General features: G+C 48.7%; 1 protein-coding gene across 1 annotated transcript in view; it reads left to right on the top strand.

Moving 5' to 3' along the window:
• LOC146813443 (ovostatin-like) overlaps positions 1-18,588 on the top strand; it is a 365,994-nt gene that overhangs the window by 272,419 nt on the left and 74,987 nt on the right. Inside the window, exons 18-20 of the mRNA XM_085620205.1 lie at positions 6,492-6,603; positions 8,862-9,093; positions 16,104-16,227. Coding sequence (XP_085476331.1) covers positions 6,492-6,603; positions 8,862-9,093; positions 16,104-16,227 — 468 coding nt within the window. The remainder of the gene's footprint in view (positions 1-6,491; positions 6,604-8,861; positions 9,094-16,103; positions 16,228-18,588) is intronic.

Here is an 18,588-nt window from a genome sequence, read left to right as displayed (position 1 = left end):
TGCAAGATTCAATATATATTCACGGAAGGGCCGGGGTACCAACAACTGTTCCTTGGTGTGCCCTTTTTCTCTTGTACCCGATACAATAAGCCTTTTTTTACACAAAAAATGGGGCCTACCTTCCCCGGGTCATCTTCCTGTGCTTCTGGGGAGACAAGAACAGGGGCGGACAACATATCACAGGCCTGGCGGAATTTCAGTCTTTCTGCCCTTTTTTCCCTACGTGTCTTGGGTCTTTTATATGGGCCTCCCTCTTTTGGGGTCTGTGCAAACGGGGCGTTTCCCAGCCACCCTGCTACGGCCGAAGGGGGAGAAAGGGATGAGAGATACTCGTGAAAACGGGGCAAGTCGGTCCCTAAGAGCACTGATTCGGGAAGGGAGGGTATTACCCCTACTTTTCAGAGAAGCGGTTCTCCGTCTATCGTTAATAAGACCTCTATCAAAGGGTATAACTTCTTTTCCCCATGTACGCATGTGACCTGTACGTATTCCTTTCCTACAGGTTGGGTCTTAGGCAACAGTTCCTAGCTGACCACTGTGTGGTGGCACCCTGTATCTAAGAAAGCCACGACTGCTTTCCCGTTTACTAGTATTCGTTTCTGGTATCTCTGTGGAGGTTCTCCCGCCTTGTAAATGCGACCTCGAGTGTAACCTACGTCCATGGGTTCCTGAGAAGGGGGTCGAGAAGGGCAGTTTCGGGCTATGTTTCCCCACTCTGCGCAGTGGAAACACTGTGGTCCCTGTAATGGCTGAGTTCCCTGTAATGGTTGTGATCCTATAGGTGGTCTGGATATCTGCCTCATGGGATTGGAAAGGGGACGACTGTAGCTGTTTTCGAGTGGGGACGCAAGAGGTTTGGGGAGGGTCGTTGAGGTTGTGTTTTAAAATCGGGGGACATGTGGTAGGCACACGCCAAGTCGACGGCGACTGTTACTGTAAGATGGGGGTGTTGTTTGACCCATGACCTAGTCTGAAGAAGGAGGGCCTCTAAGTATTCTTCCAAATAGATTTTCTCTGTCACCTCGTCCATTGTGGCAGTGGACGGATGGAGCCAACGATTCCCCAGATCTCTTATCCTGTAGTATAGAGCCCTCGGATTGTCTCCGGTCACCCATTTTTCCTTCCGAAAGCAGGCACGGTAATATTCGGGGTCACATCCTAACCTTTCAAGGATGGCCCGCTTTACCTCGGTATAGGGGGTGGTTCCGGCAGGATTGGCGGCCTGAAAGGCCGCTTGTAGTACGCCCGAAAGTAAAGGAGCGATGTATTGTCCCCATCTTTCCGGGGGCCATCCAGCTGTGGACGCCACCCTCTCAAAATTCACACAAAAAAAGTCTGGGTCGTCCCCTTCTTAATATTTCTGCAAGACAGTACTGGGGACGTAGGGGTGTACTCGGGCACTTGTTATGGCATCAGTGAGACGTAAAATGGCTGTGTCCTGGACCTGCTGGTTAGCGGACATAAGGGCAGCTTGTTTTTTCAAGGCAGTCTGAAAGGCTTCGCGTTCCCGTTGTGCCATTTTCGTCTGTTCTTCAAACACTAGCTGAAGATGGGGCTGCCCTTCGACTAATTGGGTCATCATTTCTTCCATCGTAAGGGGTTGTGTCATGTTTACCTGACACCCGATCCCACTTCTGACACCACTGTAAGACCGTTACTGGTAGGGGCGGACCTCAGGGTTATGTAAAAAAAAAAACACACTGGGGAGATTTCTTTCTTGCGGTCTCCTATGAGGAGGTTTTTGTTTTATATTAAGGAGATGTAAGTAATACAAACAAAAAAAACGATAGCGTCCTGCTTAATGCCCTCCTGGTCCAGATTCAGGGCTGAATTGGGGCATAGGGTAATGAATAGGGTAAAGCTCAGTTCAAGTCCTATTGGGGTTCTTTTCTTCTCTTGCTACAGAGATGTTGCCTGGTATCACTGGGCGTCCTCGGGAGGTGACGGGAGACTGTGGCTTGTCAGTGGACGTCACGGGGCGTGGTAGAGAGAAACAACAGAAGAGAAAGAAAACAAGAATCAGATCTCTGATCTGAGGTTTACAAAAAAAAACATTAGGGGGGGAGTGCACCCTTCACCGGTGTCCCTGTCATGCTGTGCCTAAGTGCAAGGGGGAGGCTTAGTGTAGTAAGGGGTTGTGAGCCTTGACTCCTGCCCACCAGCCCCGCAGAGAAAAGAACCCAGCCTCGGGTACTTGTCTTAACCCACGATCCTCCTGGGCCGGGGGGGAAGGAGTCCCAGCTTCTTCTCCAAACATTGGAGGGCTGGACTCAAGCGTGTTGCTCCTGGAGCGGCCGTCGGTGTACTGCTTCTCCTGGGTTGGGTGCTGTTCGTCCACGGAAACCGTCTCCTTCGTCGCCTCTTCCTTGTTTGTTCCTCCGATGTTCGTCTCCTTCTCCGCGTCTTCGGTGTGTAGAGGGGACTCCTCACACCGTCATAGCAATGTTATAGGGGCACTTATTCTCGGTGCACAATATCATCTAGGAGGACGAAGTATAAATCTATAATCTGAAACGTCCGTGTCTTTGTGGCGTCTTTGTTCGTGACCTATGGGATGTCCATGGCTGCTATATGTGATGTCGCGAGCAGTGCATTTGGGTGGAGGTATGGTGGCTCGGCTCAGCAAAACAGGTGAAGTTTAGCCTTTTTATGTTGGTTTTGGATCCTAAATAATGTTCTTCTCTTTGTTATGGCCCCTGATTATGAGTGGGTCGTTTTTTACTGACCCCTTGGTTTGTGCAGGGGTCGGAATTTCCAAGTTGAGTGGTATTCAACACCTCGTAAGGGGTAGTAAGCACTATATAAATACAATTTAGCACACCTGGCAATTACCAGGAGCATTAAAAACCTCACTCATCCTTTGTTAAATTTCAGCAGGTCAAACCTGCCGGGATGTCGGAGAAAACAGTGCAGTATTTACCATAACATCCACATTGTTGTGCAATGAACCACAAACTCGGCATGCTCTTCCCCAAAACCTCCGAATCGATGCCACTTGGAACCGTACAGTGTCCGATTTTATCGGATGCGATAAATAGCGCATACTCCTCCGACAGACTCTGAATCAGGGCCTTGGTGTTTAACCATAATGTTCATTAAAGGTAAGAGGAATTCTCAAGTATATTATTGCAAAAACAAAAATAAACTGAACGCACCCAAGTACAACCCTTCTGAGAACCCACTGGATGTGGGCTTTGTTCGAGCCCAGAATTTAATTATGGACACATCTGCTGTATATAAGCGTTGTAATTTCCAGCCGTCTATATTAACCAGTTTATGGCAATTTGTGCCCATCGGGACCTTGGAACATGCCATCGGGTTTGGGTACACCTTACAGGCTGTCATCCCACTGTAATACCCACTTGGCATTGCCTTTATCTGTGCCCAGCAAGTGCCTAGCACATGATGTGGCTTTGAGTCATGCCATCTGTTCAGTACCCAACCTCCAAAGCCCCAACAGAGCAGACTGAATACTAGTCTTGGCCTTTAAGATTTCCATGTGCCAAGTGGCCAGGACCTGGGCTTGGCACAGCCCTCCGCTGCAACCCAGCCTCCATCCCCCCCCACCCCCAGTATTGACTAAATATGTTCTTATTGCCACGGTATTTGCTGGTTTTGATAAAATCTTAATTCACAATGGTAATTTCAATGACCAAACCATTTTTTTAGAACCTTCCTGTAGGAAAGTGCCTCTTTTGACAGAGTTAGCCCTCACGTTTTGCCTGATGTGATTTTTGGCTGTAAGGGCACAGGGTCCCTGCAAACCAGGATCCCAGTGCCATATCTTTCCTAAACACTGTACCACGATTGGCACAACTTCAGTTACCCCTACATGTCCCTAGTAAGTGGTACCCCTGGTAACTAGGGCATGGGTAACGAAGGGGGTCCTCTGGGGCTGCAGCACTGGTTGTGCACTGGGGGACCCCTCACCAAGGCCATGCACGCTGTCACTGCAGGCTGCTTGTCTTGGTGCAGAGAAATCCAAAGTCGACACAGTGTACAGTCCTGTGTGCCATGCCACCATTACACGCCATAAGACATAGGTAAGTCAACCCTACTGCTGACCTTCATCCCTAAGGCTGGGTGCACTATATCCTACGTGAGGGCATATCCGCATGAGCAGCTACGCCCCTACAATGTCCAGTCTCGTCTGAGATGTTGTAAGTGCACAGGAAAGCCATTAGGAGTACTTGGGCTGAATACTTGTCAAAATGAGTTTCCTAGCTCCATGATGGCTTCACTGATTTCTAAGGTGTCTGGTACCATACATCTTGTCTTAATAAATACTCGCTGATTCCAGTGGAGGATTTATTAATAAATCGCACCAGACACCCCTTTAGTGGGTCTTCCGAGAACCTACCAAGCACTGGTGTGGTCTCTGTTTGTGTTAGTCAGTCTGCCTTCATGGGGTGAGATCAGTTGGTCTCAGCAGACCGAAACAAAGCGTGCTCTGGGCGTAGGTGCTTTACACCTCGTCCAGGACAGGATGGCCTTCCTGGGCGAGAAGCTTCAAATGCACTGCCACCTTTGACATCCAACCCAGGAACCTCCAGATAGTGGGGGAAGCTAAGCCCGTTTTCCTGCTCCACTTTTGTCGAGAGGAAAGACTGGCAAATTAGATTAGGAGGAGGGTACCTACTTAACCTACACTACCCCTATGGCGGGACAGGCGATGTGAAACCCTCTCCTGAAATTCCACCATCTTGGGATGGTGGAGAAACAACCCAGGGCTAGGCATCACAGGAAGTGGTCACTAGAGGGTGTAAACACCCTAACGGTGCATAGCCCATTGGCTACTACCTGTCTCCCCTTGTAACACCCCTAAATTCAGTATTTAGGTGGAACCTTGAGACCTGAACATTAGATTCAATGGACAAGAGAAGACCAGGACATAGACCTATTGCATAAGAAGTTAAGCCCTGCTGCAGAAGAAAAGGCACCAAACCCTTCCTGCTGTGTTGACCTGAACCTGAAAGGACTCCAAGAACCCTGAAGCACCTCAGCCTTCCAGAAATTGCCAAGAAACTCCCTTGGAGTGAAGGTATCACTTCTCTGCAGGCACTGACCTAATGAAGTCCAGTTTGTTGACTTGCTGCTCCCTGATGAACTTGATGCAGCAATAAAAGTACAACAACTCGGGAGGGTCTGATCTGTCTCTTCACCAAGTTTGGAGACAGCAAGAACTCCCGGAGCTGCAGGGTCCAAATACCCGGGGTACTGGACCTCCAACACCACACACCAATCAGAGCCCACTCCGGACTCCCACAGCACAAGAAGCAAGCACATATCAAGGGACATCAAGACAGCCGAGACACTTCCTGAGTGACCCAGCTGTCTAGAGATCGCCTCTCCAAATTGCCTGCTCCTGACCACGAGGACCTCCAGACGCCAGACTGACCTCTGCACCCGGCCCTACCGGCCCCGGTACTGACTAACCAGCTGTGCTCTCATGGTCCCCAAGCCCTTTGCAACCTCCCTCAAAAGAGCCCCATCAGAATTACCTGTAAGTCCTCCAGTGCAGTGTACTTTCAAGTGGCCCTCTTTGTCTTTGCGCACCAGCTTCTAAAACCCTCAGCACTCTACTCCAGACCGATCCGCGATGCTCCTGAACTTCTCCTGCTGGAACGTTGGACCTGGTCCAGAAATGACCTAAAACGAAAAGGTGAACTTCGTCACCTATTGTCTGAGGTGTGTTTTTTTTTAATTCTTTTTTTATATGCATTTTTCTGCCTTTTCCCCGTTGCTTCTAATGGTGCATAATTGCACACAAGGGATATATTTTCTGAGCTTTGAAAAATTGTAACTCTGAAAGTACCTATCCTAGAACGGTGTTTATGGTCTTACAAATTACTTACAAATGATATTATTTTTTATAACTGGGTCTTGGATTTTTCTTGGGTTTGTGTTTCATTCATTGCCTCTGGGAGTACAACAAATGCTTAATACTACCCACTGATAAGTCAAACTGCTCACCCACACTACCACAAAAAGAACTTTCGATTGATCTACTTTTACCTCGGTGTACCATTTGAGGATCCACTGGACTCTCTGCACAGTGCACTTCATTTTAGTGCCCTATGTGGAGAGCCAACTTCCTACACTTCCCCTTGCACCCTTCCATGCCATCATGCTACACACAACATTCAAAGAATAGCTTTGTGTCCATGTTGCTTTGGAAAGGTAAATGCATGTTTCTCACACACTTTCAAACATTTCTAACATTCAAACCACCTTAAATATTGCCGATTTTCAGACGCAAAAGTTGTCAGTCTCCCAATGTGGTGGCTGGAAACTCCTCCTGCCAAAAGTGTAAATTGGGCCATCGGTGTGGTGTTTGTGCCGCACACTATCGTTATTGGCATGAGACCTATTCTCCATGCAGTGAATTTAGTGTGGAAACTGCCCCTTGAATGATTGGTGCAAGCTTCGCGCCCCACCCCCATCTTTCCTGCAGCATGCCCTTACTGTTGTCTCCTCCTCTCTTGTAATAGCTATGATGGACAGAACCCCTGCTGGTGCCGCTGCTGGTTTCAGCAGTGCTGTGCAAGAGAGCATCCGCTCCTCCTTTCCAGAAACCTGGATCTATGACGATACTGAAGTCAAGTAAGTAAAGAACACTAACATTGGGTTATTCTAATTTTTATTACTACTATTTTTTAGATTGACTGTCACAAGTACCATCACTGTTACCATGGTTCCTATAGTCTAGTTGTTACTCCTGGCTCTAAGCATAATGATTATTATTAAACACTTTGTTAATATCTGGGGCGGACTTTGAAATCTCTGGAGCTGGCTTGCTGTCGCATGACATGGGAGACTCTGACATGATCAGCCCGGATGTAGGAGGCGGGATGGTGGTAGCACTCAGATGATTGGACAGTTGACTGGTGCGGCAGAGAGGGTGATCTATGCAAAGACCTGTTGGGAGACCTGGGGCTATAGACCAGAGGGCTGATGGACATCACAGTATCGTACGTCTCATAAATGAGAACCTAGATTATGTATTGGGCAGAGGTTGGATATCAGAGTTATGGAGGCAGCAAAACTTGTACCAACGATAACTCTGGAATCGCAAGATGTAGGATGGTTCCAGTTCATGTCAGGACCGCAAGACGACACTTCAGGGACTCTTTGTGAAGGAGGCAAGCACATGTCTTCCTCTAGGGCTTGGAATCTGTGGATTCAAACCCTGCAGTAGCTTAGGTGTAGTGATTTGAAGACCGCATCCGTGGTCTACCACTGGATCACAGCATGAGTCCTTCACTATTCGCTTGTACGGTGGGTGTACAAAGGAGCAGGTCAAGGGGGCAGTGTAGACTGACCAGCTGGGGCAGTCCTTCATCCACCCTTTCATGATGCAGATGAACGTTGCTATGTCATCTTGATAAGGTTGTATTTGAAGCAGAGCCTCACTGGCCAAAGTGTTTTTTTCCTAGTTGTCCCGATTGGTCAGTCCAGCTCCCTGCCTTCCAAGCAGAGGCACACGTCAACCTTCTGTGGTTTCAGGCATTTTTGTAACCTCAAGGGTATCCACAGCAGAGGGTCCTGCTTCTGGCAGCTTGGTCTCAGTCTGACACAAGGACTCACCCAAAGTGATGGATGCTGGCTAGATGGTAAACCCTGGACCCCCCTCTCGGGACAAATAGAACCCTCCCCCCCACGCCCCCCAGGGACAACTAGACCCCCTGGAGACAACAACTATAACACCCCCGGGGACAACTAGAGCCCCCCCCAGGACATCTAGACCCCCCTGGTACAACTAGGCCAACCCCCCGGTACAACTAGACCCCCCGGTACAACTAGACCCTCCTCGGGTACACCTAGACCGACCCCCCTCCCTTCCCGGTACAACTAGGGCCCCCCCCCCGGTACAGCCAGCCCCCCACCCCCAGGTACAACCAGGCCCCCCCTTAAGGTGCAGTTGAGCCCCCCCCCTCCAAGGTGCAGTTGGAGCACCCCCTAGGGACATCCAATCCCCCAAGGGCAGCTGGAACCCAACCCCGATACAGCCGATTCTGGGGACAGCTGGACCCCCAAATACAGCTGGACCCTCCTTGCCCCCTCAGGTACAGCCAGTCCCCCAGGACAGGTGGAACCCCAGGTACTGCTGGAGCCTCCCCTCCCTGTACACCCAGTCCCCCGGGTACAGCCAGTCCCCGGGGTACAGCTCGACACCCAGGTGCAGGGAGCACCCTATTTGAACTCCAACTCCAGTCAACAAGACAGGTGGCATTTTAGAGCCATGTTCCTGGATTTCAAACACAGTAGGAAAATGGCCACGGAGGTCCGAATTTGGTAGTCATTGGCTAGTCTCCCCAGGTGCCTCTAGGTAGCTGTCTGGACTCCTTGTTAGTTGTGGGCCAGAAGCAAGTGAGACCGGTAGGGGCCACAAGCTTTTTGCAGCTTAATATGTATGATCAAAACCTGTATCCAGCATGGCAGATACCAGGTGTAGTAAGAAGTAGTCATGTACCCGACCTGAAAGTTAGAGGCGTGTGGACCTGTTGGGTTTCCAATCTGCTCACTGATCTCAGCACAGCTCAGTGGGTTATCTGCGTGCTGTGATCACCCTGCATTGCAGGGCGGGATTATTTGAGCGCAAACTTCTCCTTGAAGGTTGGTCTTTCTAGACAGAGTTTAGCTTCCAAGATTTCTGATACATCTAGAGATTATGTGCAAGACGTTGTGGGCCAGCATAAAACCTTTGCAGGTGATGTATACAGTCTTGTACAGGCTCCCAGAGAGCCAGTTTACAGGGTACGGTGCTGGTGATGCAGACCTGGTGGGTGAGAGGTGGGGCTTCTGAAGGCACAGGTGATGGAGACCTTGTTTGTTCAGTTGTTCTTTCTGCTTCTTCTTAGCTCTGATGGGTCTGCAGAGCTGCCACTCACACTCCCGGATACCATCACCGAATGGAAGGCGGATGGGTTCTGCTCGTCGGAGACCCATGGGTTTGGCGCCACCAAAGTTCCTGCCAGTGTGACCGGCTTCCAGGACTTCTTCAGTGAGATGACCCTTCCCTACTCCATCATTCGAAAGGAATCCTTCATCTTCAAGCTCACAGTCTTCAACTACCTGTTGGAGTGTGTCCGGGTGAGTGTGGGGTGCTGTGGAGCGTGCACATGCTTGGAGTGTCTTTTTGTAGTGGGTGATTAAGTAGAAGTCAGCAGGGGAGTGGATAAATATTCGGTCATCATGACCTTCCCTCCTGTTCAATTCTCCTCTCCTGCTTTTCCTTGAAATAATCCATGCTTGTGGCTTCCGGCACCTCCTTGAGCTTCTGATTTCCACCCGTGAGTCCTGATTCGACACAGGAAACTCTTGAACACATCACAGACAAACCTGTTTGAGGGTCTTCAGAAGTAGACTGTTCGACTGTCCATTTAGGATCAAGCCTTATTAGATTCTACAAAGTGTTTAAAAAAGTACTTAAACAAGCATTGGCAGTGTCAATAGGTCTTGCCGTATATTGGAGTTTAGTATATAAAAAGTATTAAAGAGCAGTGGTACCTAAACGGAAAACGTCAACAGAAAAATAAAAAATAAATGATCTACCGTATTCTTTAATAACAAATGCTTAATATTAGTAAAATAAAATGCTCTGTGGTTTTTTATATTATTTTTAAGTTGACTGTTTGGTATAGTTGTAGTAATGCATTCAACACAAATAGCCGTGCACTCCTTTCATTTATTTCTTGTTGGCTTTTCTGTCAGCAGTTTGTTGATTTGCGTGATTCCTGATTCCTGATTACCCTGATTACACGGTGCGTAGTTGTATTAATCACACCAACAGACACATCTTTAATTGGGCCGGGTCCTGCCAGTGCTCACCATTGTTAACTCTAAAAAGCTGGTGCCCAAAGAACTGCATATGCACTGCAATTTACTTCCAATCACACCTTACATGACTCCAGCAACTCTGCCCATGTCCGCTGGCAAAACAGAAAACAAACCCCGACAACGTCAACAGAAAAAGAAACTAAAAATGCTCTAACGTATTTTTTTAATAACACCAGCTTTGATTGGCCAGGGTCCTGCCGGTGCTCAATCGTTGGATCTAAAAAGTGCATATGCACTGCGATTTACTTCCAGCCACCCCTTACATGACTCCAGCATCTCTGCCCATGTCCGCTGGCAAAACGGAAAACAAACCCCCAACAACTTCAACAGAAAAAGAAACTAAAAATGCTCTACTATATTATTTAATTAATAACACCAATTGTTTAATATTAGTAAAATAAAATGCTCCGTGATTTTTTGATATCATTTAAGTTTGACTGTTTGAATAAAAGTCATACTGCAGGTACCATCAGGATAATTCATAACAGATGCACGTTAAAACAGTGAAACTGCAGTTAAGATTAGGATAATTGCTAACAGATGCACACTGAAACAGAAACAAAGCCACAGAGCTTCTTTAGGTCAGAATGGAAGTCAGACTGCAGTTACGATCAGGATAATTGCTAACTGATGCACGTCTCTGTAAACAGGGGCCATCATATGCTACAGTGTGATGGCCAAACTAAATACTCTCTAAGTGAAATCACCAGAGAAGGGAGGGATTTTTACAACCCAACACCAATACAAAGGCTACATTTTTGAATGGCACAACCAACAGCTAATAGAAAGCAGTTAATTTTGTAACACACATAGAATACAATACAACATGTCTTGCAAACTGTGCAAGCGCTGTCTAGGTTTGACCTAAAAATGGAGCCTGAGAGGAAATCAGAAGGTGAACAACCTCTTGTGTGAAGCTTCTGAGCTCCCACAGACTCTGCAGTCTTGCGATGTCTCATCCCAGCGGTGACCACCCTGACTCTGGAACCTGTTCTCCACGCGACCTTCAGCTAATGCTCCGGGCTTCTCCATGAGCCAGTCTATAGACAGCCGGTCCTTGTCCACAAGCTGCAGGCGCTCCATCTGCACTTTGCTGTCCAGCTCGGACCACGCCAGCCTGCAGAGCATGTGAGTACTGGTCTGGCGGAGTGATGTCACTGGGAGCAGCCCGTGTTGTGATTAAGGGTGAGCGGAATTTGAGAAAGTGCCTTTCGCAAAATATCGCGAAACGGCAAAAATTCTCTGCGATAACGCGAAATTTCACGTGATTGCGGCGATTTTTGTGTGCTGATTAATGCGTTACTGAATTTGACCTTCGGGCACCTGCTTTATTTATATCTGTAAGGCTTACAGATATAAATAAAGCAAGTGCCCGAGTTGAAGGTCAAATACTATAAGTGCTTCCTATTGGGGTTTAATTTTTGTGACAGGAGCAGCGTGCCAGAATGAATACTGCCCTGCATATTTAATCAAGAAGATGCCACCATTTTGTGCAATACCTCTACTCAACTCAGTCCTCACTAAGACAAGTCCCTCGGCTGCTGTCTGAACCCGGACTCTGTCACAGCAGTGGTGGTCGCCCACAGAGCCACGCACCAATTGTGTCTGGGATTTTGGTTGACAAACTCATTTGGGAAAAATCCTCCCGTGTTTTAAGATCAAATGACAAATTCTCTGTTGTCCAAACTAAACCGGCATCCTTTGGCGACCGACCCTGCCTGACCAAGCTCTCCCCTGTCAATCCTTTAGGAAACTGTAAAAACCAGTCTTGTTTATTAGTTGTTTTCTGCTGCTGCATCCAGACTGGTTACTTCAGTGCAAGAAACTAAGGGGGACGTGTACTTCATGAACAACCAGAACCAGAAAGTGCCTATTCTTCTAATGGGCAAATTATACATCATCATTTAGACATAGCAGGGGGAAGCTGCCTGTTAAATGCAATCAGCGTCCAAAATCCACATTATTTTTAAGCACCCATGACAAATCCTTTTTAAAGGGTGATGACATTTTAAGTAAGGGTGGGCGACAATTTCCGTTCCCTCGCGGATCGTGGAAGTTTCAACATTTTCGCGTTCAGCGCGGAACGCGAAAATTTCGAATTTTCGCAATTTCCGCGAGCGGAACGGAAATTGTCGCCCACCCTTAGTTGTGATTCAAATGTCCAAGACATTGGATGGAAGGTAGACAACCCCCAGGATGAGCTTGTGCTTGTTTGTGAGCCTCCTCCTCTTCACATGGCTTATGGTAGGCCAGACCTCTGGAGCTGGTCTGACTCCAGTGCAGTTAGACATCACTTGTAAAAAAATACTGCCATAGTCCTTGGAAACGCAGGACACGGGCGCTGCTGTCAGTCACTGAGCTGCCAAGCCTCTAGATCCCAAGAGATGAAGGAGGCCCGACTCAAAGCTCCCTGTTGGAGGGAACCGATGGGCACAGTGCCCAGCTTGGCCCAATGTAACTCGCAATGAATAGAATGTCCTACTGTTAGCCTTACTTTTCATCAGGATACCATGCTTCATAGCGTTGAAGCTTCGTGGCATCAACCTTACTTCGGAGTATGTACCGAGCCCCTCACTTCTGTACTTCGAGGGGTGACAATCGATGCAATTTTAACAAGTGACGGATGTTAGCCCTTTGCGACGTCTGCTCTTCACTCTCCTCGGTGGCCACACATTGCAGGCAGTCTTCAGTTCTGTCATACGTGCCCTCTCTGTACCTCGACTGCCTTCTGTCCTACGTACTCTCTCTCGGTACCTCGACTGCCTTCTGTCATACGTTCCCTCTGCAAAGGTTGAACTGAGTACCTCGACGGGGCTGCACAGCTTTGCCTAGTTTGGGCTGAGTACTTTGGGGCTGCACAGCTCTGCCTAGGTTGGGCTGAGTACCTCGACGAGGCTGCACATCTTTCCCTAGATTGGGCGGAGTACCCCGACGGGGTAGCACAGCTTTGCCTAGGTTGGGTGGAGTACCTCGACGGGGAGCACAGCTCTGCCTAGGTTGGACTGAGTACCTCGACAGGGCTGCACATCTTTGTCTAGGTTGGACTGAGTACCTCGACGGGGGAGCACAGCTCTGCCTAGGTTGGGCTGAGTACCTTGATGGGGAGCACAGCTCTGCCTAGGTTGGGCTGAGTACCTCGACTGGGCTGCACAGCTTTGCCTAGGTTGGGCTGAGTAACTCGACGGGGGAGCACAGCTCTGCCTAGGTTGGGCTGAGTACCTCGACGGGGAGCACAGCTTTGCCTAGTTTGGGCGGAGTACCTCGACGGGGAGCACAGCTCTGCCTAGGTTGGACTGAGTACCTTGACAGGGGAGCACAGCTCTGCCTAGGTTGGACTGAGTACCTTGACAGGGGAGCACAGCTTTGCCTAGGTTGGGCTGAGTACCTTGATAGGGGAGCACAGCGCTGCCTAGGTTGGACTGAGTACCTCGACGGGGAGCAGAGCTGTTATTCTAAATTCGGGAAACTCTTAGGCTTGGCTTTTTAGACTAGTGTAGGATTAAAGGGCATGGTGCATGCAGTGCTTGTTACCTCAACGCCATGAAACCGTCTGGTGAACACGTGCCTTAAAATGTAAAAATAAGCGTAACTTAAGACTTCATAGGTTGGACTGCGTACTGGAACTAGACTGAACAGCACTACCTTGTTTGTATGGCAGGGACCCTCTCCCTGGACCACCAATGCGGAGGAGGGAAAGTGGAGGCGAGTGGGTTCAGATGGAGGGCTATGGGAGACCCATAAGAGGTCTTAAAACACTGAGCAAGGGTTAACACTGGCAATTCAGGGGGTGCAGTGCTGGGGCTTTGCAGGGGTGGGGGTGCAGCACTGGGGCTTTGCGGGGGTGCAGCACTGGGGCATCGGAGGGGTGGGAGTCAGCGCTGGGGCTTCGCAGGGGCAGGGGTGCAGCGCTGGGGCTTCGCAGGGGCGGGGGTGCAGCACTGGGGCTTCGCAGGGGCGGAGGTGCAGCACTGGGGCTTTGCAGGGGCGTGGGTGTAAGGGCCGCCCACACACATCACACAGAGATATGCAGAGGTAGAGACACGTGTACCTCATGTGGGCATTCTGATCTACTTGTGGAGATGCCACGGAAAGGGTCTTGGGCTCTGAAATAAATAAGGCGGGTTCTCCACACAAGGCGTTGCAGACCCTTCTTCAGACCCACTGAGCAGTGGCATCTGTACTTAGTCCTTAGGTAGATCACTCTTCCCTCCAATGAGACGGCCAGGAATTCTCCCTCAGGTCCCAGCCTTCCTAGAGACCGGCGTGCAGAGTGCCTTGAAGTAGGTGTACAATGAGTGCGCCAACCGGATCATCTTCTATCCAATGGATGCTGAGCTGTACCCAAGTGTACCTCACACTTAAAGTTAGTCCACATCTAGTGAACCCAAGCTCTATCCTGCATAGAGGAAGAGGGAATGCGCTCATGACGTGCCGCATGCCTCTACTAAGGAAAGCCTATATGTAACCGCCCTACTATGTTTCTGCTAAAAAAAAACTGTACCTCCATTCTATAACCCGATGAAACAAGCCATGTGCAGTTTAATGGTAGTGAAAGGGAGTGCAGCGTCCCTATGCAACTGCAGACCCAGGTCAAGTGGTCGGGCTTCCTACAACATTGCTCTAAAAGCTGGAACAGCCAGTCTTCGCCTCCCCTCTAGAGGTCCACAAGAAGCTGGAAGCCATGCTGTCTGAGTCCCTTCCTCCTGCCCCAAGCGAGGCACGGCTCACATTCTCAGCGCCAGGATACCCCCCCATCGGATACAGATGCTTTTAACATAACTTTGGGGTGGTGCCTCTGTCACCACAAGGAGTTAAAGATGCTTTAGTACTCATGACCTGAGTCTACTGCATGAGTAAACACGCGGGATGTGTCCAAATGATGAAAGAAGCAAGTTGTGCAATGTACGCAGAGCCTGGGGCTTTCAACCCTACTGTCGGAGAGGAAAACGCTAATTCCTCCTACACTTTATCACCCCTTGAAGAAAGCAGTGTAGGTTTGGGACATTCCGGACATGAGGACAAAGTTAGTTCTAGCCACGCAAGAACCAAATAGCATGTCAGTGTCAACATGCAGTCTCTGGTTGTGTGTTGCGATGGGCATGTAGGCATGACCCCTCCTCAGAATAAACTGCTGAAAACCTACTGTCTCTCAACCTTCAGCCTTCGGGATGATAGCCTCCTGATAACCGCGAAAGTCCTCCCACACTCTTTGCACGATTACAAGAAGCCAAACTTACTTCTCCAGGAGCCCCGTCTTCTAGGTGCTGGTCAGGTCATCGCATTTCCCTCTTTGGCAGGCGTAGAGTGCAGCGTTCACACAGCTGGCCTTTTAAACTGTCCTGCACCTCCACGGTGGGGGTTTTGCTGTCTCAATCCAGACCGTTCTATGCTTGGCGGCTGCAGATATTTCAGATTCACTCTTTAGAGATCTTGACAGATCTCAGGATCTCAACCGCTTGTAATTCAGGATTTAAGACGCCAACTCTTTTATAAATTGCACTTTAATTTTAAACTTTCAGTAGCAGGTCTTGGGGGGGGGGGGCTCTAGATGCCTTCTGTTTATATAAATAAATCTTTATCTAGGGTGATCATAGTGAATGTAAACTTGAAGATAAAAACAAACTAGTCCAAAATAGGGCGGTTCAAAAATATTAAGATATTCCTCAAACCTCAAGTTTTTTTGTTTACATTTTTGAAAGCCATGAAGGTTGAAAACTTTTTGTTTTTAAATAATTGCATGGATGTGTCCTGCAGAAGCTCCCCAGGCTACACTTTGCTGTGAATTCACAGACCCCTAGGTAGAAGATCCTTAAAGATTATAGCAATGATTCTTTAAGTACCATTTGGAGAGAACGTTTGCCACCCTAAACCCATTTTTGTCGTTCCAAAAAAAAGTCCTCCAAAAATAGAATAGAGTTTAAAGGGGAACAAGTGAAGATTAAAGATGATGTAGATCATTCGATAATGTAAGGACTTTGATGCAATGTATAGAAGACGATGTAAAGGGATGCCACGTCGTAGACATGTTGTTGAACTAGAATTGTGTAGACCCTGGTTTGGTTTTCAGAGATCCTGAAGAATGTCTCCTCCCATTAAAGTTTGTTGAACATTCACACCGTTCTTGTTGGAGAGACTTTCGTCATTTGAAGCATTCGACTTCCACTGATCATGGTGCACACACTGTATCCCTGTGACTTTTGTGGGCATTAACAGTGTCAGTAACTTTTGTCACAAGAACTCACTGGTGGACTCTTGTCTCCTAGATCAAGGCTACGTTGGCTGAATCTGAAGATTACACGGCAGACCCCCTCAATACTGAAACCAACGGATGTGTGTGTCAAAATGAGAGGACCACCTACTCGTGGGACTTCCAGGCCAAGAAACTGGGTAAGCATGTGTCGGTCTACAACCCATCTCTGGTCTTCATCTGGGCATTCTTTCTAATCCAGACGTCTTCATAGTGGGCAGCGTCCCCCCCCCCCCCTTGCAAAGTTGGGAATTGATGTCTGGGAGGGGGGGGTCACCAGGCTCTGGGCGGCAGGGGGTGGGATGCGCCAGGTCCTGGCAAAAGAGCTTTTAAGATGCACCTGGGAAGTACAGACAAATAGGCTGAAAACCAGCACTTAGATTTTATTGAAAGAGTGCAGATGAGACTCTGTAATGGACAACCAGTAACTCTCCAGTCAGGGCCAGGTTGGGAGTAGAAGAGGTTGTCAAAGGGAGACCTCCAAATCGCTGCACCCCTTTTTGTTTCTGATACGCATCACACAGTGGCGCCATTTTTTGGCGTGACAGGTCTACCAACAATATGTTGGCAATCATTTTTTTGACTGCACTTTTAAAAGGGATAACAAAATATATCAATATCACAAGTAGGGGGGACTTGGAGCTGGGTTTAGAAAAAGAGGGCCTGTACTTGTGCTCCTAAGACAATATGTATAGCGAAATGGTAACAGTTCCTAATGGGAAGAAGGTAGATACTCAGTAACCCAAGTGTGGTTAAGAGTAGGGTATAGGTGTCTCCAAAGGATGGTTGAGTGTGCTCGTAAGTGTGAGAACTCCTAATATCTTTTTTGCCCTCACACACTCTTGTGAGTGTAAAGCATCATCATTGGGCAGTGCTCCTCGTGGGGGTGGCGCTGTAGTCCCTCACGGGCTCTCCAAGAGAGCTCTTTGTTGGAGATCTTTTAAGGTGCCGTACTTGTGCATGTGGGTGTGTGGGCCAAGAAAGTGAGTGAGAGTGTGGTTAAAATTACCTCTAGGTACCCAAAGGAGTTTAATTAAGGGTCCTTGAGGTAAATTAAAATGTAATAGGGTTTGGAGACTCTCCTTCAGACTCAATAAGGGGAGGGATTAGCGTGTTCCCATCGGCTCTCAAACCATGGGCGAAAGTGTAAGGTGAACTAAAAGTGAATAGTGGTCGACATGTTTCGCGCAAGCTAATGGTCCCTAATGGATCCCCGTACGCTTCTTCAGGACCTAGTGTGTAAAAAAACAAAAATGATATCAGTGGTAGTCAGGGAAAGACACCCTATACTGCCACTTCACCTATAGTTAGGTTGGAAGCGACGTCTCAGCGTCCGAGACCCGTAGTGTTCGTAGTCTCAAAACCGGAACCTATTGGAGACAAAATGAGGGAAAGGAGAGAGGGAAAAAGTGGAGCTGTATGTGACACTGACACAGCTAAAGATTAAGCATACAAATACTGTATGGTACCACATAGTATGTGGTACTAGCAAACAAACATAAGTACTGTATCAAAGGATCAGTGTACTTCGCCCTAGGCGTTGCCGCCATTTCCCTCCCTGCTTTTACATACCCACTGATCCTTTGATACAGTACTTATGTTTGTTTGTTAGTACCACATACTATGTGGTGTCATACATTATTTGTATGCTTAATCTTTAGATGTGTCAATGTCACATACAGCTCCACTTTTTCCCTCTCTCTTTTCCCTCATTTTGTCTCCAATAGGTTCCGGTTTTGAGACTATGAACACTACGGGTCTGAGACGTCGCTTCTAACCTAACTATAGGTGAAGTGGCAGTATAGGGTGTCTTTCCCTGAGTACCACTGATATAATTTTTGTTTTTTTACACACTAGGTCCTGAAGAAGCGCACGGGGATCCATTAGGGACCCTTAGCTTGCGCGAAACATGTCGACCACTATTCACTTTTAGTTCACCTTACACTTTCGCTCATGGTTTGAGAGCAGATGGGAACACACTAATCCCTCCCCTTATTGAGTCTGTAGGAGAGTCTCCAAACCCTATTACATTTTAATTTACCTCGAGGACCCCTAATTAAACTCCTTTGGGTACCTAGAGGTAATTTCAACCACACTCTCACTCACTTTCTTGGCCCACACACCCACATGCACAAGTACGGCACCTCCTTAAAAGATCTCCAACGGGGGGCGTGGTCTCGCCGCGGACGATGTGAGTCGCACATCGCTGAGGCTCCGGGCCGCCGCCGAGGAAAACCGCCTTCAAAGCAGGGCAGTGGCCGCGGAGACGATCCAGCTGGGGGGGACCGGCTGGACACTGAGAGCGGGCAGCGGCCGGGCGCCTTGGAGACCCCTGGCTTGGGCTGTGGCGTGTAGGGGCGACATCTGAGGGGAGACACCGGCGGGAGAGACCGCGACCGCCATCTTGGATGCCCTGGCCCGCCGCGCTGCGGTGGGACTGTGCCTGGCTGGCCCGGGAAGATTATCGCCGGAGAAGCAGCGCGGACGTGTGGCAGAGCAGC

Source organism: Triturus cristatus, chromosome 7 (genome assembly GCF_964204655.1).
Source record: "Triturus cristatus chromosome 7, aTriCri1.1, whole genome shotgun sequence".
In the NCBI taxonomy this organism is placed as follows: Eukaryota; Metazoa; Chordata; class Amphibia; order Caudata; family Salamandridae; genus Triturus; species Triturus cristatus.
The sequence above is the reverse complement of the archived record's forward strand: the minus strand, read 5'-3'. Positions and strand labels throughout refer to the sequence as shown.